This window comes from Eschscholzia californica, unplaced genomic scaffold, assembly GCF_041429995.1.
Source record: "Eschscholzia californica isolate CP2 unplaced genomic scaffold, dmEscCali1.0.p SCAF_4, whole genome shotgun sequence".
NCBI lineage: Eukaryota > Viridiplantae > Streptophyta > Magnoliopsida > Ranunculales > Papaveraceae > Eschscholzia > Eschscholzia californica.
Window position 1 is genome coordinate 20903088 of NW_028238461.1, and position 20058 is coordinate 20923145.

The following is a 20058-nucleotide window of genomic DNA, read 5'->3' on the forward strand; positions in this document are numbered from 1 at the left end:
ACACACTCACTCAACTCTCTGATCTCACACTCTTTCTCACTCTCTCACTTATCCAGGAGACTTGAGAAAAAATGGGATGATGAAGTTGAGAATGGGTATGGCTATTTATAGCCTTCTTACCCGGAAGATCAGAAGACAAAGCTATAAATGCCATGCAACAAAGTCTTCTTCATTTAATGTGTAGGAGGCAATTTCTTCCTCAAATCCAGGAAGAAGATTTACTTTGAGTTTCTTTCTTCTGTCACTGAAGAAACATGAGAATTTCATTTCAAATGAAATTAATTCTCACCACCTACTTGACCCCACCATATAACAATCTCCCACTTGGGGTCAAATGAACCAGTGAACTTTGAGTTGTAGAACATACCACTTCTCTTTCAACTTGGATTGGTGCTAACATAACCTTCCTGATGCGGCTATCCGGCTCTCTCAGACTGAGAGTCCTACTGAAGCCTTGCAGAGCTTCAGCTTTTCAATTGTGACCCCTTTGGTTAACATGTCTGCTGGATTCTTCGAACCAAGAATCTTTTCCAGTAGTAGCTCACCATCTTCCAGAAGCGACCGAATGAAATGGTAACGAATATCTATATGCTTTGTCCTTGCATGATAGGCTGAGTTCTTGGCAAGATGAATAGCACTTTGACTGTCACTGTACAAAATACTATTCTTCTTCTCCTGCCCCAACTCTGCTAATAAACCTTTCAACCATATCATCTCCTTGCTTGCTTCTGTCACTGCTACATACTCTGCTTCAGTTGTTGACAATGTTACCAGCTTCTGTAACCGTGAGTTCCAACTCACTGCAGTTGATCCCAAGGTATAAACATACCCTGTCGTACTTCGCCTTTTATCAAGGTCACCTGCGAAGTCTGCATCTACATATCCATTTAAAACAGAATTTCCCCGTCCATAGCATAAAGGTACATCAGTGGAACCTCTCAAGTACCTGAGAATCCACTTCACCGCTTCCCAGTGCTGCTTACCTGGATTGCTAGAATACCTGCTCACTACTCCCACTGCATGGGCAATATCTGGTCTTGTGCACACCATAGCGTACATAAGACTCCCAATGGCTGATGCATATGGCACACCTGCCATAAACTCTTTCTCCACATCTGTTACGGGACTCTGCAACTTGGAAAGCTTGAAATGACTTCCAAATGGCATGCCGACTGGTTTGGCACCTTCCATATTGAACCTCTTCAGAACCCGTTCAATATATTCAGCTTGACTAAGCATAAGTGTACCCTTAGACTTGTTCCTGCTGATTCTCATACCAAGAATTTGTCGAGCTTCACCAAGATCTTTCATGGCAAATTCACCTGCCAACTGACCCTTCAAGTTCTTGATTTCCTGTAGAGATGTTCCAGCCACTAACATATCATCAACATATAGTAACAAAATGATGTAACCAGAATCAAACCTTCGAACATAGCAACAATGATCTGCGTTACATCTTGAGTAGTTGTTCCTGAGCATGAAGTTATCGAACTTCTTGTACCATTGCCTTGGGGCCTGTTTTAAACCATACAAGCTCTTTTGAAGCTTGCATACCATCTCCTCCTTTCCTTCTTCAACGAATCCAGCTGGCTGCTTCATGTAAATTTCTTCATCAAGGTCTCCATGAAGAAATGCTGTCTTTACATCTAGCTGTTCAAGGAAGAGATTTTCTGAAGCCACTAGACCGAGTACCACTCTGATTGTTGTCATCTTCACAACTGGGGAGAATATTTCATTGTAGTCGATACCTGGTTTCTGCTGAAACCCCTTCACTACTAATCTCGCTTTGTAGCGAATGTCACCATTTGCTTCAGACTTTTTCCGATAAACCCACTTGTTCTCCAATGCCTTCTTACCTCTTGGTAATTTTGCCAACACCCATGTGTTGTTCTGCACAAGTGAATCCATCTCGTCTTTCATGGCAAACTCCCACTTGCTTGAGTCCTCGTCCTGTAGTGCTTCATCAAAATGTTCTGGCTCACCATCATCTGTCAGTAACAAATGATCCATCACATTAGCATATTTTGGATTCGGTTTTGGTACACGTGATGATCTCCTTGGGACGAACACCGTAGATGTCTCGGTCTGAACACCTGACTGGTCCTGTGGAGCTGGGGAAGAAACTCCCACTGCTTGTGGAGTGTCTCCCTGTTGCATCTGAGATTCCTCTTCACCTGGAGTCTCTGCTTCTTCCACCACTCTACTTGTCATCCCTGTATTATCACCCATGTCAACATATTTTTCTTTGTCGACTTGAGTAATTGATCCTTCACCTATGACCCGTGTTGCATCCTTGTCCTTGTATAATACATCTTCATTGAAGGTTACATCCCTGCTCCAGATTGCCTTGTGACTTTCATAGTCCCACAATTTATATCCAAATGCATCACCTCCATAACCAATGAAAATGCATTTCTTTGCCTGTGGCCCTATCTTTTTCCTTTCTGTAGGATTAAGATGAACATAAGCAACACATCCGAAAACTTTCAGATAAGAGAGGTTTACCTTCTTGCCGGTCCAAACCTCTTCTGGAATCCTCATATCTAATGGACTGTTGGGTGTCCGATTGATTAAATAAGCAGTCGTTTCTAAAGCTTGTGCCCAAAAAGCTTCAGGCAACCCGCATTGCAGTCTCATGCACCTTGCTCGTGCATTTAGTGTCTAATTCATACGCTCAGCTACTCCATTCTCCTGTGGTGTCCCTGGGAGCGTCCTCTCCATACGTATCCCATTAGTAGCACAGAGCTGTAAGAATTCCTTCTTGTCATACTCACCACCATTATCTGACCTTATACATTTTAGCTTCAGACCAGTTTCTGTTTTAACCAATGCCTTCCATTTCTGAAATGCATCAAACACGTCAGATTTATGTTTCAGAAAATAAATCCATACCTTTCTCGAGTGGTCATCGATGAAGGTAACAAAGTATTGAGCACCACCATGAGAAGAGACATCAGCTGGTCCCCATACATCTGTATGAACCAAGTCCAACTTTTCTTTTCTTAAGCTTCTGCCGCCTCTGTTGAAACTCACCCGCTTTTGCTTTCCCAGAACACATTCTTCACAAAAGCCCATTTCTACAGATTTTACCTCCGGCAAATGACCTGCCGAATGCAGAATCTTCATGTTCTTCTCACTCATATGTCCCAACCTTTTGTGCCATAATCTGACATCTTCAACACTGCTAGCCACTGCTAGAGTAGGTCTTTCTGAAGCTCGGTAGAGAGTACCATTTCGAAGTCCTCGAGCTAATACCATAGCTCCTTTGGTCACTTTCCAATTTGTCTTAGAAAAGTGAACCTCACAGTCGTCGTCACAAACTTGGCCCACAGAAACCAAGTTCCTCGTCAAATTTGGAACATGTCGCACATCTTTCAGCTTCCACGTCGAACCATTGACTTTCACGTTCACATCACCTACACCGATGATATCACATGCTTCACCATCACCAAGGAAGACTTTGCCAAAGTTCCCTTCCTTGTAAGAGGTCATGATCCCCTTATTTCCTGTAGCATGGAAAGAAGCTCCTGAGTCTACTATCCAAGACTCGTTCATACCGTCCTCGGAGAGTAATAGGAAACTCTCAGTGATCACATTGTTGTCATTAACAATGAAGACTGCATCGTCCTCTGCAGCTGCAACTACATGGACCTCTTGATCACCCCTGTTTCCCGTATTGTTAGCACCCTTTCTTTCTGGACAGTCTTTCTTCATGTGCCCTTCTTTATTACATGTCCAACACACACCTCTAGGCCTAGATTTCGATCTTCCCCTAGATTTGCCTCTAAATTTACCTTTAGATTTATCTGAATTTTTAGTAAAATTCCTGCCTCTATCATATTGCATGCTTAAGACGGATCCTGAAGAAGAGCTAGAAGCGGTGTAGCCTCGTTCTAGTCTCCTCTCTTCTTCACCGAGTATCATAGCCGTTACATTTTCTAGCATTAATTTCTCACTACCCGCCAAGTTGCTTATAGACGTCACAGCCGTATCCCAACTCGACGGTAATGATGATAACAACCTTAATGCTTTAACCTCATCCGAAAATGTAATGTCAACCTTAGAAAGTTGGGAGATAATTGATTTAAACTTTCCAAGGTAAGCAGATACTGTCTCGCCTTCATTCATTTTTAAATTAAATAATTGTTCACACAACATAATTTTACCTGAGGCTGACGACTTCTGATAGAGTCTCTCTAAAGTGTCCATTAGGTCTTTTGTTGTAGATATTTCTTCGACATTGTTGTAAACTTCCTCCGTAAGGCACCTACGGATCACACCAACACACTTGCGGTCAAGAATAGCTCATTCTTCATCATCGAGTTTACCCTTCTTATCCACTCCATGTAATGGAGCATGAAGATCTCTCTCATATAAATAATCCTCCATCTGTGATTTCCAATATGAGAAATTTTTACCGTTGAAAACCCGAACCCTTGCAACGTTATCTGATTTCTCATCCATAGTTCCAACACCGATATAAACACTATTCACGGCGAAAACACTATTCACGCTGGAAAACACTATTCACGTCAAAAACACTATTCACGTGAATAGTAACTCCGTCCACCGACAACAGAAAAAATTCAGCAATTCCTAACCCGGAAGCTCTGATACCAGTTGTTGAGAAAAATAACCACTCCTTATAGGTGATCAGTCTACTTAGAGTTTTTCTCTAATGCGGAAAACCAGGATCTTGGATGAAATGGTGAATAAATCGAACATAACCACGAAGCAAATAAAGAATAATAACACACAAGATTTATAGAGGTTCGGAGCAAGTCCTACGTCCTCTTTCAGCCGCACCAAGCAAATCCACTATGAATATGAAGTTACAACTTACCCGAGTTACCGTACACAAAGTCTAGTGTATCCCCGATTACAATATCTTATCACTACAACTCTCACCCTCACACACTCACTCAACTCTCTGATCTCACACTCTTTCTCACTCTCTCACTTATCCAGGAGACTTGAGAAAAAATGGGATGATGAAGTTGAGAATGGGTATGGCTATTTATAGCCTTCTTACCCGGAAGATCAGAAGACAAAGCTATAAATGCCATGCAACAAAGTCTTCTTCATTTAATGTGTAGGAGGCAATTTCTTCCTCAAATCCAGGAAGAAGATTTACTTTGAGTTTCTTTCTTCTGTCACTGAAGAAACATGAGAATTTCATTTCAAATGAAATTAATTCTCACCACCTACTTGACCCCACCATATAACAATGAAGAGTGAAGAGATCTAAGACTTCAGAAAATATTAAACAAAAAATGATGGTATGCCCAGCAAGTATCCTGGCCGAATCCGGGCGGGGTACTTGGACGGGCATACTGTCACCCCTTAATATTAAATCCTTGATATACTTTCATTTGTTCTTCAATGGTCATCCACCTCATTTTTTTCAACAATTTGTTTATTTTTTTTTTTTCTTGCAGGCTACGATGAGGAGATCAATTATGCTAAAGGAGAGATTGGAGAGAACTAAAGGGCCACCAAAATTTGGTTCCACTATGAGTGAACATTTTTGTATGAAACACTCCACAAATTGTGGAGTGGATAAGATGATAAAAAGTTTAGCCTCATAACAACAACACGATACCACAACATAATCGACATGATACATTAATTTTCACTACTCCACTATTGGGTTTGAGTCTTATAAAAACTCCAAAACCTGTAGTACTGTATGCCATTTCATGGTTGGTAAACGATACAGTTACTTATGATTTTTTATTTAGAGGATTATATGCTGACTCATCCGGGTAAAAGAACAGTTTAAATCGTAGTTAAACTTTGAAAACATCTTATCTTTTAGTGAAAGTGAGTCAGCATGTCATCTTCTAAGTAATTGTAGCATCTCCCTTCATGATATAAGCCTTCATGATGTAAGTCTTCACGCTAAGAATACAAATGAAAACATACTACTGATCAAAATCTATTTTACCGTGAGTTTATGTTTTAGTCTTCTTTATCATTTTTTTTATTGGCCAAATCTATTTTACCATAAGGAGGCGCCTTGGGCAAGTGGCAAATTTTGGGCTGGGTTAAGAGCATCTCCAATGGGACACTCTAATAAACACTCTAAAAATCTAGTTGTCAAGTGTCAAATAAAGATTCTCTTTCCTAGTGTCAATATAGAGACACTCGACATTTGTTTGGTCTCCAATGGAGATCTCTAAAATCTTTTACTTAATACACATGTCCCTCTTCAATTCAATAGATAAAAAGTAGTTGAAAAGCAAAGTTTTCTATTGGTTGAAATAATAAAGTAACACTTAGAGAGTCTTAAGTAGACACTCTCATTTTAGAGATTCTCTCTCTAGACACTATAATAAATATGTACAACTCATAATAGAGTGTGTAACAAAGTGTTCCATTGGAGATGATTTTTTAACAAAAACTCCAAAAAGTCATATGTGGCACTCTAAGTCGTTAAGATCTCTTAAGGGTTAACTAATTAAATCAATTTCTCTTTAATTGTTTTTGAAACATATATGTTTGTGGTTTTCCCTATACAAGAGTTTTTTTACTTTCATACGAGGCAGAGATGGCAATTTAGGTTTAGATGAGTTGAGATTAGAACAATAAGACAAGGAATATGTTATACAAAAAAGAAGGCTAATATCCAGCCCTAAAGTCCAAAACTCAGTCCAGAATGTGCTCGAAGCCTATGATGGACAGTGCCATAAGCCTTTTTTTTTTTCTTCATATCCTTCATAACTACGGTGAAGCTTCGTCTTCCTCTTCGTATTTCGAAAAGCTTCATCTTTCTCTGAACAAGATTTCGATCCAAATAACCATTTTCTATTGGGTGGTGGACCTTGCAAGATCTGACTGACACCACTTTAAGTTGGTCTGCTTGGAATGAAATACAAGAGTGGAGTAACCATCCTTGTAAACTTGGTTCTCCCTCAACTCAAATCTCTTTTAAACATAGAAGGGAAAGACAAACCCTCAAAGAAACATGTCTAGGAGATGCTGCACAATTTTCTATAACATCTCAGTATAACATCGATGTATTACAGATAAACAAAACAATTTCGGAATTGTATGAGGTCTGTGATGTAAGAGGTAACAAAATAGATGATCAGATCAAAAGATGCAGAAACTATCTTCAAGCACCCTCTATTCTTGAAGTTCTGCTTGGGCATACAACATATAGCAGTGTGGGGTTAGTTGATAGGGAGAGAGAAGTACAAAACGTGAGGAACCTAGATCTTGCTGACATTTCAGATTTCAGAATTGAGATGCACTGACGAATAACGCAAGGGAGATTCCTGAAGACCGAGCATGTTGAGATTTTCCAATATTGGAGTCAACTTCAATCCAACAACTTGAACGAGAGGATTTGAGTGACCATCTACAAAGAAAGGAGTAACCTGGCAGAAAAATACACGATTAGATGTTGAGGATACCATGAGATACAAGAACTCCAATACAACTAAATGATTGATGATTAATAAAGGGTTATTTTGAGAGAGGCCCACAATGATCTATATGATGGAAAGGAGTAAGGGCATTGGTATCTGATACCAGTGCAAGGTGTGGCATATGATGAATGGAAAAGAGGCCATTAAGGGAATATGATTGCGCAGAGGTTTAATCTTTGCTTAATTTTTTAGGTCCTTATGCAGTAACTTAATGAGTTGTAAAAAAAAAACCTGTGTGCATCCAAACAGTTTGAGGATCTTCAGTGATGAGCAGCTATCTACAATTAACCCTAATGCTGCATCTGTGAGATTGCGGCACCAAGACAGATCCAAGCTCACCAGGTTTCTTGAGCAACGTCTGGCTAAAGATATGGCTGTGTTGGTGCCAATCTACAATAAGACAAACCACACATTATTCATTTACAGTTAGTTTTTATAATTGGTTTAGTTGCATATAGCCCAGGGCCAAAAAGGAAAGAGAATTGAACCAAGGTAACACAAAGCATTAGTTCACAAGCTTAGGCTTGGCAGACCGAAAAGAATATAGATGCATCATCTGTTTGTTTCAATCTTCATTTTCACTCGCAAAAGATGTTTATAAGAAAGTTTAGGCAAAATGAATTTTTTATAAGGAAGAAATCAAGCAGGAATGAAAATACAGTAGAATGTTTTGAAGAACTATCAAGGTGTGCGCCTTGAGGCAAGGCGACCACCTCATGCCTCGAGGCCGACGTATTTGAACTCGAGAATAAAACGTGTGCATCTGAAGTCACCTGTTAATTTGCTTATTAAATACTTAGGACTTTGTATTATAGTAATAAAGTAGATGTTTCTACATAATCGATATCATTTTCCTTACTTAAATAAATAGTTTACGCCTTTTATGCATTGAAGAGTACGCCTAGAGGCGCTGCTTGGCCTTACGAGAGCAAACCGCATTGAGGCGTAAAAATGTATTTTAAAACATTGACCCATAGGTACAGATAGACACTAAAAATCAATGGTTCCTCAGTCAACAGCAACACAAAACCTTGCAGAAGAAACCGTACATTTCATGTTTACATTACCTTCTTGACATTATTCAACGAAAACACCGTTAAGGGCTCTCCTGAAGCTTCAAGAAATGCAGCAACAGCCTCATCACTGGTATAAAGGAAAGTTTGTACAAGTTACATATCTCTAACGAAGAGGAAAAATAAGTTATATGTATAGCTCGAAATAAAATACAAAAGACTGTTCTGCGACTGGCGTTTACTGAGATACAACAGATCCTCTAATTTTTATCTTGAAACTACAAACCTATTGTTGAATTTAATTTCAAATGCGGTTATAACTTCTTGCTATTTCCACTTCCAGAAATGTCTCTAAATTCCAGAAAACAATACATCCAGTTCCTATGGATTTAAAATAGGACAGTATCGCCCTCGTGTATATAGAGTACCACTTTAGATTAACTTCATTAACGGTTATAACTCACAAGTACATAGCACATAAAAGTGATAGGAAAACACTAAGGGATAGACACATGCTTATGAAAATAGAGGATTTCGCGTATCAGTAGATATTATATTAATTAAAACATGCATAAATGGCTACAAGAAGCTATGTTTTGAAATCAATATCTAACAAATTTAATCTCACAATAAATAGAAAGTTACAGTGTACTAAGGTATTAGATACATATTTATGTAAAAGAAAGTAAGAAGTATATATCTACATGCATCAGGGAAAAACCTGAAGTGGTTACTGCGAAGTTTGAGAGTTTGAATTGAACGACAGCCATTGGCAAGGTATCCTAATGCTAAATCAGTCAATTTGTTCAAGTTAGCAAGATCAAGGCCACGTAATTCAGGACAGTTTTCTGCAATGGCTTTCACAGAAGTATCAGTTAATTTCCTGCACAAAAATCACCAAAATTATTAAGAGATGATCAATTGGTAAATATATAAAAATCCTAGAAAAAGAGTAGGAAAAATTTGCTTAGACTTGGAGATCATAGAAATATTAGGGTAAAGTTAACAGGGAATAGAAATGAACTTTAGTGGTCTATTAGGTCCATGGGCATTACTTCCGCTATCATATACTTCAAAGGAAATAAAATGAAGACAAAAGAAATACGCAAACATGTAGGGTAAGATGTGAAAAAAAGCTAGGGATTTAGAGAATTTACCGACAATCGGTGCACACAAGCTCCTTCAACTTTGGGCCACACAGAGAAACAAATTGAGAGACAAAATCATCACAAACAGTCTGATTGTCTGCTAATGACAAAACTTCCAGACTTTCCAATTTTTGCAATGCAGGGAGAATCCGCATCATATCAATGTTTTGACAATCATCTAAGTACAGTTCTTTGAGTACCGATCCCAGAGAATCAGCCAAGTTACTGATACCCGTAGAGCTTAGGAGGGAGCACTGCCCTAGATTTATAGAACTTAGTGAAGGTGCTGCACCAACAAGTGCCTTCAGACCAGCGTCTGTGAGCCGACATGCTCCTTTCAGAGATATGGAGGATAATGCAGGTAGACTATTTGGGGACCTAGCTAATGTAGCCCGTAATATGTAATCAGGCAAACAGCGTCCACATAGATCAAGTTGTAGCACCTGAGTTCAAAACAAGAAAAAGTCAACCCAAGCAGAATTTGTGAATATTTAAGGGTTGGATACAAACAATTAGCAAATATAATTTACAACCTGGGCCTCAATTTATATCCAAGAAAACAAAATGGCCCACATTTTAGTGGGAAGGTAATTAGCTATTTGTTATTGCACTATAAAACACAACTAACCATCTCATAGACTAAAAACCACATGCAAGTAAACATGGTTATCGGCTTCTCGTATCTTAACACTATCAGTAGTTGTCAAGGGGCATATATCTTTCATCGAGCAGGGTATTTCGCAAGTTTGGGGACTCACCGAGTCCCAATTACAGTTTATTAGGTCATATGATGAACTTCACTTGTAAGAATGTCAATTGATGTGTTAGAATGGAAACACTATTAGAACTAGAAAACTGAATCAGCTAAAGAAAGTGTGATATACCATTAATTTGCTAGTATCACACCCTTCGAATATTTTGGTGAACTGCTCCTCCGTGAGCCATGAAGAGTCCTTTACGCGTATCTCTGTAGGAGATCTACTAGCAAGGAGTTCCATAAAATGAGAGTTCATCCTTCGACAATCACAGAGTAAGTCACTCAATCTGTGCTTCAATACATCTGGCACAGCTTCAAGTGATACAATTGCTTCAACATTCTTTACAAGCATATGCAAGCACATATCTTGCAAGAAAGGAACCATCGACGTCAAATCTTTCTTTCTTGATTCCACTGAGGGAGTCCATTCAATAACAGGTTCCTCTGCATTACTTGCACCAAATGTGGAATTTATCCACGGAGCGTTAAGCTTCATGGCTCGGTCTCTAATAATCTTCATTGCAGTAGAAAACGGACCAGGCCAATCCTCAACTTCGTGATTAACTACTGGTGATGGCACCTCATTATTTCGAGAGGCAGGTGCTGGCTGTGGCGGATTGTTCTCTTCCGCTTCGTGTAGGAAATGAGCAAATCTAGAAGCACTTCTTCTCGCTCTATTATGGAATCTTTCCCTATTTTCCCTTCTTCTTACTGCTTTCATCCTAATACTTTCTTTAGAAATAGTCCTCTTTTGCTCCTCTGCCACCTTTTCATCCACCTTAATATGACAATTAGCCGCAGGATGATTATCAGAGTCAATGGAAATTCCCTTCCCCTTCTCATCTTTACTGTATTTTCTTTTACCTCTAGAGGTACTCCCATAATGGGTGGAAGTAATCTTTAGGTCAATCTCCATAGCTGCAACAACCTCTTCATTTCCATTAACCACTGGGTTACTTTCAGTCTCCATCATTTCGGCATCAACTACTCCACTTTTATCAGGAGACAAGCTTAGGCCTGATTCCAATTTTTCATCAGCCAATCCATTTAGGGCTTTCATGCTTTCATCAGAATCAATGTCAAACACTTCACTCTTAATGCTCTTAGCAGTTCCATTTCCTGATTCTAAATTAAAAATCCCTTTTCTCTCTTCAGCCAACAACTTGAGATCAGTTTCCACTTCCCTCTCCTCGTTTCCGATTCCAACATTCATAAGCCTCTTACTTCGCCTCAAACTTGAAGACCCAGAACTACCTCCAAAACCCGAAAACACTTTTTTCTCCTTCCCCTCTTTCTTCCCGCCACCACAATCCACCGCCTCTGTTAAAACCCTAACTTTCTCATCAACAGAAACACTATTTCTCGAACTGCTCTTATCCCCAGTCTTTGACCCCTCACTAGAACCCAAACTGCTCTCGTTCACTTCACTAACATTCAAACTCTCCTCATTTTCTTCATCAACGATGACCTTCTCGTTACTGTCTTCCGTTATAGGAGTCGATTTCGAAGCAAGGCGGGAACTCCGTCTTGGACCAGGTGATAGTGAAGAAGAAGAAGAAAGTGGAGTTAAATCGAACTGTAACCCTAAACGGACTGTTTGTTTGTGATGAAGAGTTGATGAAGACATTAAAGCACTCTCATGAGTTTTATTTGGAGTTGATGGTTTGATTATGCTACATTTTGGGATATCTGGAGGAGATTTAGGGATTATCTCTCTGGATCTTAAGATCGTCATTTGGTCTCTGTGGAGTAATTTCAAAACCCTAACAAAACAAGTGAGAGAGAAAGAAGGAGCAATCGGAAAATGAAGAGAGTAGAAAGAGAGAGTATCGTTTCGACTTCCACTATGGCGGCGGTATGTGGGAGTCGAGGGTTTATTTCCCGCGTAAAATAAAGTTGATGGTGATATGGTGTTTTATGCTGTATTAGATTAGGTACATCACTTGAAACACAATATTATGCAAGTGGGGCGCGTCTGTACGTTTGGATGCCATTGATACATCGTGAACCTAATATGTAATACACTGTAAATTTGAATAAGCACTGTCACCGTCATATAAGACATCTTGAGCCTAAATTACATACGATAAATTTTGATGGTAAACTGCTTATAATTGTGTTTAAGAAGAGAATGTCTAATTATTACACCAAATGGTTGTGGACGCGTCGGTGTAAGTTGTTACTAGTACATTGATATGGTTAATTAGAGGGGAGTTATGTAGGCGCCTCACATTAGTGACCACTTCCACCTATGGTGTCATTTGGCAACATGATAGTAAATAATAATTGTCAACATTTAGTTGTCCAAGTAGTCAATAATGTTGACATAAACAATTGAATCTAGAGGTTTCAGGTTCGATTCTCAAAAGAGGTGGATTCCATGGTTTATTGAACTTGGGTTATTGAAGTGTAAATAAAGTAGTTTGGCTTTAGGACATAATCTAGTTAGGTCTTGGTTTGTTCTTGTAAGAGTTTAAATTTGGCGGTTTATGGTGTTTATAAACACATCTTTGATGTATCAAGGCAATTGTAATGACTATCGTAGATCGTATTCAATTTTCAAAAAGAAGGAAAATAAATAAATAATAATTTTGATAAATAAGTTGGTTTGGTAATGCGAAAATCTTTATTTTCGTTAAATCAAAATTTAATTTATTTTAAATGCAGTTCCAGTTGGCTTTATAACATTATAAGTGTTCCTTAAAGTGTAAATTTCATCTTTGTTGCACTTCCATACCATCACATCAGGCACAGTGACATCACAACTAATTTCATTGAGGTGGTGTATTATTTCACCCTTACTATTTTGGAGATGAGGAGGTACATACCACTTTTCTTCACTGATGCATGAACTAACTGTTGCTTTTCAACAAAAAAAAACTAACTGTTGCATTGAAGTGCATGTGGGGGTTCTTGGCAGAGTGTGGGAGGAAAATCACTTTTTAATCATCCTAACGGGTGCCAATAGTCATTCCAGAATGGGATATTTTCACCATTACAGACTAGATGGAAAATCTGATCCCCCATTTTCTCTAGCTGTTAAAATCTTGCGCCAACACCAGGAAGAGTCTTGAGTAATTTTGAAAGTCGAGAAATTTTTCCCCTTGATAAGATTGGTTTTCGCCCATTGAGTCCAAATTGTATGTTTTCCACCTAGAATATCCCAGACGTATCTCATGGTAGCAGCGTCGTTAGTGGCTTGGATATCACGAATCGCTAACCCTCCTTCTGTGAATGGAAGACATATTTGTTGCCATCCTACTAGAGTTTGTTTAGTTTTCATCTTTTGCCCAACCCAAAAAAATCTTTTGAATATGGCTTCAATTTCATGTATTACTCGTTGTGGAAGGCCGAAACAAATGATCAAATAATTAAGCATTCCCGTAAGCACTGCTTTTATGTGGCCTGCATAAGACAAATATCTCGCTTTCCAAGACTTCACTCGGTTAGTTATATGATTCAAAAGAGGAATACAATCTGAGTATGAGAGTCGACAAGAGATTAATGGCAAACCCAAATACTTTACATGCAGTTCCCCCTTTCCAAATTGAAGGATGGCATGTATAGTAGTACTTGAAAATGTCCTTAGACCAAAGATGTAATACGAGCAATTTTTCAGATAAGAAAATTGATGAAGAAGATCATCAAGTCCAGACGATTTAGGGATCGTACTGTTTAGTTTGAAACCAACTACGATCGTCGAATTACTAAGTAATTCGCGACTATCGGGTTACACAAAAGAATGTCTAATTGATCGGATGATATGACTAGAGGGATGAGACGTATAATCATGCGAGAGTCCCATAAATATGTCTCATAGGCCTAAAAGAAGTTTAGGCAAAGATAGTACAAAAGGCCCAAAAGAAGGGAAATTGGGTTGGGCACCAAAAGGGGTGATTTGGTGCCCAAAAGGGGACGGACAAGCTTGGGCGTGTGTCCCCTAACGGGGCCGGCCAGATCTGTCCACTTGGGTATGGTTTAGGCGCCCACAAGTTAGGGAATTGAGAAAATAGAAACTAGTTTCTATTTTTGAGTATTTCCTAAATCTTATTCAAAAGAGACTTTTAGGAAACCTAATTAAGGTTATACTAGGGTTCTATATAATGTCTCTTAAGGAGTTGAATAAGGTGTGGAAATTTCTCAAGGAGCTTCCTTACTCTACAACATCAAGTAGAGAAAGAAAGCGAGAAAACTCTCAACTATCTATCTAGTCATAAAGAAGGAGTTCTTCAATCAAACCACCATTGGTGTTCTATCTAGCAATAACGGTGGGAAATCAAGTTGATCATTCGGGTGTCTTGAGTAGAGGAGGAACAATTGGAGCTCTTGGTCTTCACATTCGATTGGAAAGGTTCGAGGAAAAACTAGCGATTAAGGTAATCTCTAACTCTTAGTTAATTATTAGCTTATGCATGAGATCCTGGGGATACTAGTGTTTAGACATTAGAATGCGGACTAATGTCTGAGATTCCGCTTCCAACACTAGGAGACACCATAACCTAACAGTACATGTATGATCATTTACACCGCCCAAAAACACATTACTCTTCCGATGATTCACTTTCAGTCCTCTGCAGCTAGAGAACTCATGAAATACCTAAGTTAACCCCTCAATCGAGTTCTCGTCTCCCTTCATAAAAGTTATCATGTCATCGACAAATGAGAGATGGTTTATCATTGGGTCCTTGCATCTTAGGTGCAAAATAATGTTTCCAAGTTGTACTTGTTTTTTTTTATTAGGCAATTAAATAGTTCCATCATGATAACAAACAAATACGAAGATAAGGGGCAACCTTGACGAATCCCCCGCTTACCCTCAAAATAACCTATCTGATAGCCGTTGATTACAATTGAAAGTTTAGAAGTTGTAACACGTAGTTTGCCCCATTCAGTAAACAAGGGCGGAAATTTCAGCTTTACTAACTAATGAAATAGTGTATCCCATCGAATCATATCGATGCTTTGCGCAAATCTATTTTGACTGCATAAAGTGGTGGATTTCTTACTCTGTGGTAGTTATGAACCAGTTCATGAGCTAGCATATTGTTATCCTGAATTTTTCGACCTGAAACAAATGCAAACTGACATGGGCTAACAATCCTCATGCATACATCCTTGAGATGATTCACTAGAATTTTTGTAATGCATTTATATACTACACTGAAAAATAGGTCTATAGTCTGAGAATGTGGTGGGATTCGTTACCTTAGGAATGAGCGTTACTAGGATAGCGCTCGTCTCACTCATCAATTTCTTTCGTAAGTAAAAATTCAAGACTTCCTTATAAAAATCCTCCCCTATTGTTAGAGAGTCAATTCCACTCGGTCACAACCGAGTGGGTTGGTCTTCATTAATCCTAATTCTATTAGGATTACATTAGATAATCCTAATAAAGATAGAGTTTTAGTTTTTAGATTTTATAAGACTCCTAAGTTATAAACCTATAAATATGTATCTCCATAGACAATGTAATCAATCAAGTAGTAGTGTTAATAAACAAGGTATTTACCTAGCTCTCTCTCTCCCTCTCTCACGATCAACTGTTCACTAATCATCATCAATCATCCTCGGTTACAACCGAGAGCTCCATTCTTCTCTCTCTCGGTTATACCCGGGTATCCATACTATCACACTCGGCTTCACCCGAGAGTCGTCACATATCATCTCGGTTATACCCGAGACCATCATCCCTTCTCCATCTCTCTCGGTTATCAACGAGACGATCATCTTCTTCACCTCCACTCGGTTATATTCGAGTGTGTTTATCGTTCAAAGGTTTAACCTTTTCACATGGTATCAGAGCCATTTTTTTTTTTTGAATCATGACTACTCCCGAAGCTTCCGAAACTTCTCAAGTTCACGATACCACTAAAGACCCCCACGTCAATCTTACAAGTAAGTACTATTCTTCTTTTCACCCTCCTTGGGTTATTGATTCCGGTGCCGCTAAACACATATGTTCCGTTTTATCACGGTTTTCTTCCTATTCTCTTGCTCCTCCGGATTTATTTGTTAGATTACCCGATGGATCAAGAGTTAAGGTTCTCCATATTGGTTCGGTCTATTTTTCCAATAGATTTTATTTACAAGATGTGCTTCATATTCCATCTTTTCAATTTAATCTCATATCTATATCTCAAATTTCTAAATCTCTTCGTTGTACCGTCTTATTTGACAATGACTTATGTCTTTTTCGGGACCGAACAACGAAGATGGAGATTGGGCATGGTAGTCTTCATGACGACCTTTACTTCCTTCGCACGGAGCGTAAAATTCTTTCCGTTTCCAATTTAGTTCGAGATACATCTAGTCATGAGTCTTTTTCTTTATGGCATTGCCGTTTAGGCCATCCATCTTTTTCTCGTTTTTAGTTTTTTAATTCTAGACTTCCATGTATGAATTTTAAATTCTTATCGAAAAAAGTGTCGTGCGATATATGCCCGCTTTCTAAGCAATGTCGATTGCCTTTTCCTACTAGCACTACTTCTTCCACTCATATATTTGAGTTAGTTCATGCCGATATATGGGGTCCTTTTCCGGTTCCCTCCACCTCCGGGTGTCATTATTTTTTGACCCTTGTTGACGATTTTTCTCGTTGTACTTGGATATTCCTTCTAAGTTCTAAATCGGATTCTACTATGCTAATTAGGAATTTTTCTAATTACGTTCATACACAATTTAATTGTGTGATAAAAACAATTAGATCGGACAATGGTTCTGAGTTCATGAATCATTCTCTCCAAAGTTGGTTTCTTGAAAAAGGGATTACCCACCAACGTAGTTGCACTTATACGCCTCAACAAAACGGTGTTGTTGAGCGAAAACATCGCCACATTCTTGAAGTCGCTAGATCTTTACGACTTCAAGCTCACCTCCCTCTTTCCTTTTGGGGAGAATGCGTTTTAACCGCCGTCTATCTCATAAATAAATTACCCACACCAATTCTTGATGGGAAATCCCCTCATGAAATTCTCATGGGTGCTCCTCCGAATCTTTCACACTTACGTGTATTCGGATGCCTTTGCTATGCCCGTATCCCTTTGGTAAAAACCAAGATGGACGCCCGGTCCTCCGCCGGCATCTTTCTTGGCTATCCAAGTGGACAGAAGGGTTACCGTATCTACGATATCTCTACTCAACGTATCTTTATCTCACGAGATGTCTCATTCTTCGAGAACCGCTTTCCGATGGCCTCTCCGCCTCCGGCACAACCTCCTCTCACCGATCCATCCCCGTCCCTCTCTATCGATGACGACGGTAGTTTTAATTTTCCGGTGATTAACGAGTCTGCTCCCAACTCACTGTCCGACAGCAGCAGGTTCACCGATGAACCTACTGTTCCTGTCGTCCCTGCTATCGACTCTGTTTCAGGGGTGCCTCCAGACACCCCTGCTGACCCGTCTTCGGAAGCCCGACCTCTTAATTCCCCTTCGGGGGTGCCGATAGAAAATTCTGACGGACTCCCCACTTCAGGGGTGCCGTCAGAACCTCCTGTCATCAATCCCAGCTCGGTCACTTCGCTGCCCCTGCCCGCGACCGATGTTCCCGCTTCCGACTCTTCCGTCGTTGATTCCGGCAGACCGGTTCGGTCACGCCATCCACCTAGTCACCTCAAAGACTATGTTTGCTCCAACACCACCGTCAAGTACCCACTTGAAAACTACTTTTCCATCAACTCTTTTTCTACTTCTCATCAACAATTTCTTTCCTCGGTCTTGTCCTCAACCGAACCCACTTCTTTCACCCAGGCAATGAAATCTTCTCATTGGAAGGATGCAATGGCCAAGGAAATTTCTGCCTTGGAAGAAAACAAAACATGGACTCTTACTAACTTACCACCCGGCAAGAAGCCTATCGGTTGTAAATGGGTGTATAAAATAAAATGCAAGCCCGATGGCTCCATAGAGCGCTATAAAGCTCGCTTAGTGGCTAAAGGCTACACCCAAATAGAGGGGTTAGATTACAATGACACTTTTGCTCCAGTTGCTAAACTAGTAACCGTTCGAGTTCTTCTTTCTCTCGCCGCCATTAAAGGCTGGTCTCTCCATCAGTTGGATGTTAATAATGCCTTCCTCCAAGGCGACCTACATGAGGAGGTTTACATGAAACTTCCCCCCAGATTTTCGTCTAAGGGGGAGTCTAAAGTATGCCGCCTTCATAAATCCCTTTATGGTCTCAAACAGGCTTCCCGTCAGTGGTTTTCCAAATTTTCCTCCGTTCTAATCGAACGTGGTTTCTCTCAATCTAAGAGCGATTATTCGCTTTTTACTTTTCGTTCCCACTCCACTCAGATTTATGTTTTAGTCTATGTGGATGATATCATTATCACAGGAAATAATGATCATGCTATTTCCCAGTTAAAATCATACCTAAACAATGCTTTCTCACTAAAAGATTTAGGACGTCTCCAGTACTTTCTTGGTATTGAAGTATCTCGTTCTTCACAAGGCATTTTTCTATGTCAACGAAAATATGCACTTGACATTCTAAAAGATTCTGGATTGACCGCTGCACGTCCTTCGGAGTTTCCTATGGAACAAAAACTCCGCCTTCGTCCCACTGACGGTACACCATTGTCAGATCCGTCAGTTTACCGTCGCCTTATTGGCCGGCTTCTCTACTTAACAGTTACACGGCCAGATATCGCTTTTGCTGTGAATAACCTTAGTCAATTCATGCAAACACCTAGTCAGGTACACCTAGACGCCGCTCATCGCGTTCTACGATACTTGAAAGGTACCCTTGATAAAGGAGTATTTTTATCCGCAAACAGCTCTCTCCATATTACAGGTTACTGTGATTCAGACTGGGCTGGTTGTCCTTCGACCCGTAGATCAACTACAGGATATTTTACAATGTTGGGATCTAGCCCACTTTCATGGAAATCAAAGAAGCAACCCACCGTTGCCAAATCTTCGGCAGAAGCAGAATATCGAGCTTTAGCCATCCTCACATGCGAATTACAATGGCTCAAGTATTTATTACTTGATTTTGGAATCAATCACTCAGATCCGATGACAGTTTACTGCGACAACAAAGCCGCTCTCCACATTGCTGATAATCCCGTTTTTCACGAGCGTACCAAACACATTGAGATCGATTGCCACATCGTTCGTGAGAAGATCAAAGATAACGTCATTGCCACGCGCTTTACAAGTTCAGATACTCAGCTAGCAGATATCTTCACAAAACCACTCGGGGCAGAACCGTTCAAGAACATTATTGGCAAGTTAGGCGTTACTTCCATTCCCGCTCTAACTTGAGGGGGAGTGTTAGAGAGTCAATTCCACTCGGTCACAACCGAGTGGGTTGGTCTTCATTAATCCTAATTCTATTAGGATTACATTAGATAATCCTAATAAAGATAGAGTTTTAGTTTTTAGATTTTATAAGACTCCTAAGTTATAAACCTATAAATATGTATCTCCATAGACAATGTAATCAATCAAGTAGTAGTGTTAATAAACAAGGTATTTACCTAGCTCTCTCTCTCCCTCTCTCACGATCAACTGTTCACTAATCATCATCAATCATCCTCGGTTACAACCGAGAGCTCCATTCTTCTCTCTCTCGGTTATACCCGGGTATCCATACTATCACACTCGGCTTCACCCGAGAGTCGTCACATATCATCTCGGTTATACCCGAGACCATCATCCCTTCTCCATCTCTCTCGGTTATCAACGAGACGATCATCTTCTTCACCT

The 20058-nt window shown here is 39.7% G+C and overlaps 1 protein-coding gene across 2 annotated transcripts; it reads right to left on the reverse strand.

The window, feature by feature from the left end:
• Nucleotides 1-6881: 6881 nt before the first annotated feature.
• Nucleotides 6882-12259, reverse strand: LOC147543576 (uncharacterized). 2 transcript variants are annotated; one of them, XM_086633975.1, is made up of 7 exons: nt 10479-12249; nt 9604-10037; nt 9168-9329; nt 8501-8576; nt 7665-7823; nt 7201-7382; nt 6882-7142 (listed from the first exon to the last, which is right to left on the reverse strand). In XM_086633975.1, the coding sequence occupies exons 1-6, from the start codon at nt 12084-12086 to the stop codon at nt 7233-7235; spliced, it is 2589 nt and encodes an 862-aa protein (XP_086490101.1). In that variant the 5' UTR covers nt 12087-12249; the 3' UTR covers nt 6882-7142; nt 7201-7232. The 2 variants fall into 2 exon arrangements, with proteins under 2 accessions (XP_086490101.1, XP_086490100.1); XM_086633974.1 differs by having other exon boundaries at nt 6882-7382; nt 10479-12259.
• Nucleotides 12260-20058: the final 7799 nt, after the last annotated feature.

What these genes read in the sequence shown, in the direction of transcription:
- LOC147543576 (XM_086633974.1), bottom strand. Translation starts at nt 12,086, where the DNA reads ATGACGATCTTAAGATCCAGAGAGATAATCCCTAAATCTCCTCCAGAT. An exon ending in GTGATACTAGCAAATTAATG is followed by an intron (nt 10,038 to 10,478) that starts GTATATCACACT and finishes TTTTGAACTCAG; the next exon opens with GTGCTACAACTTGATCTATG. An exon ending in CGTTGAATAATGTCAAGAAG is followed by an intron (nt 7,824 to 8,500) that starts GTAATGTAAACA and finishes GTCTTATTGTAG; the next exon opens with ATTGGCACCAACACAGCCAT.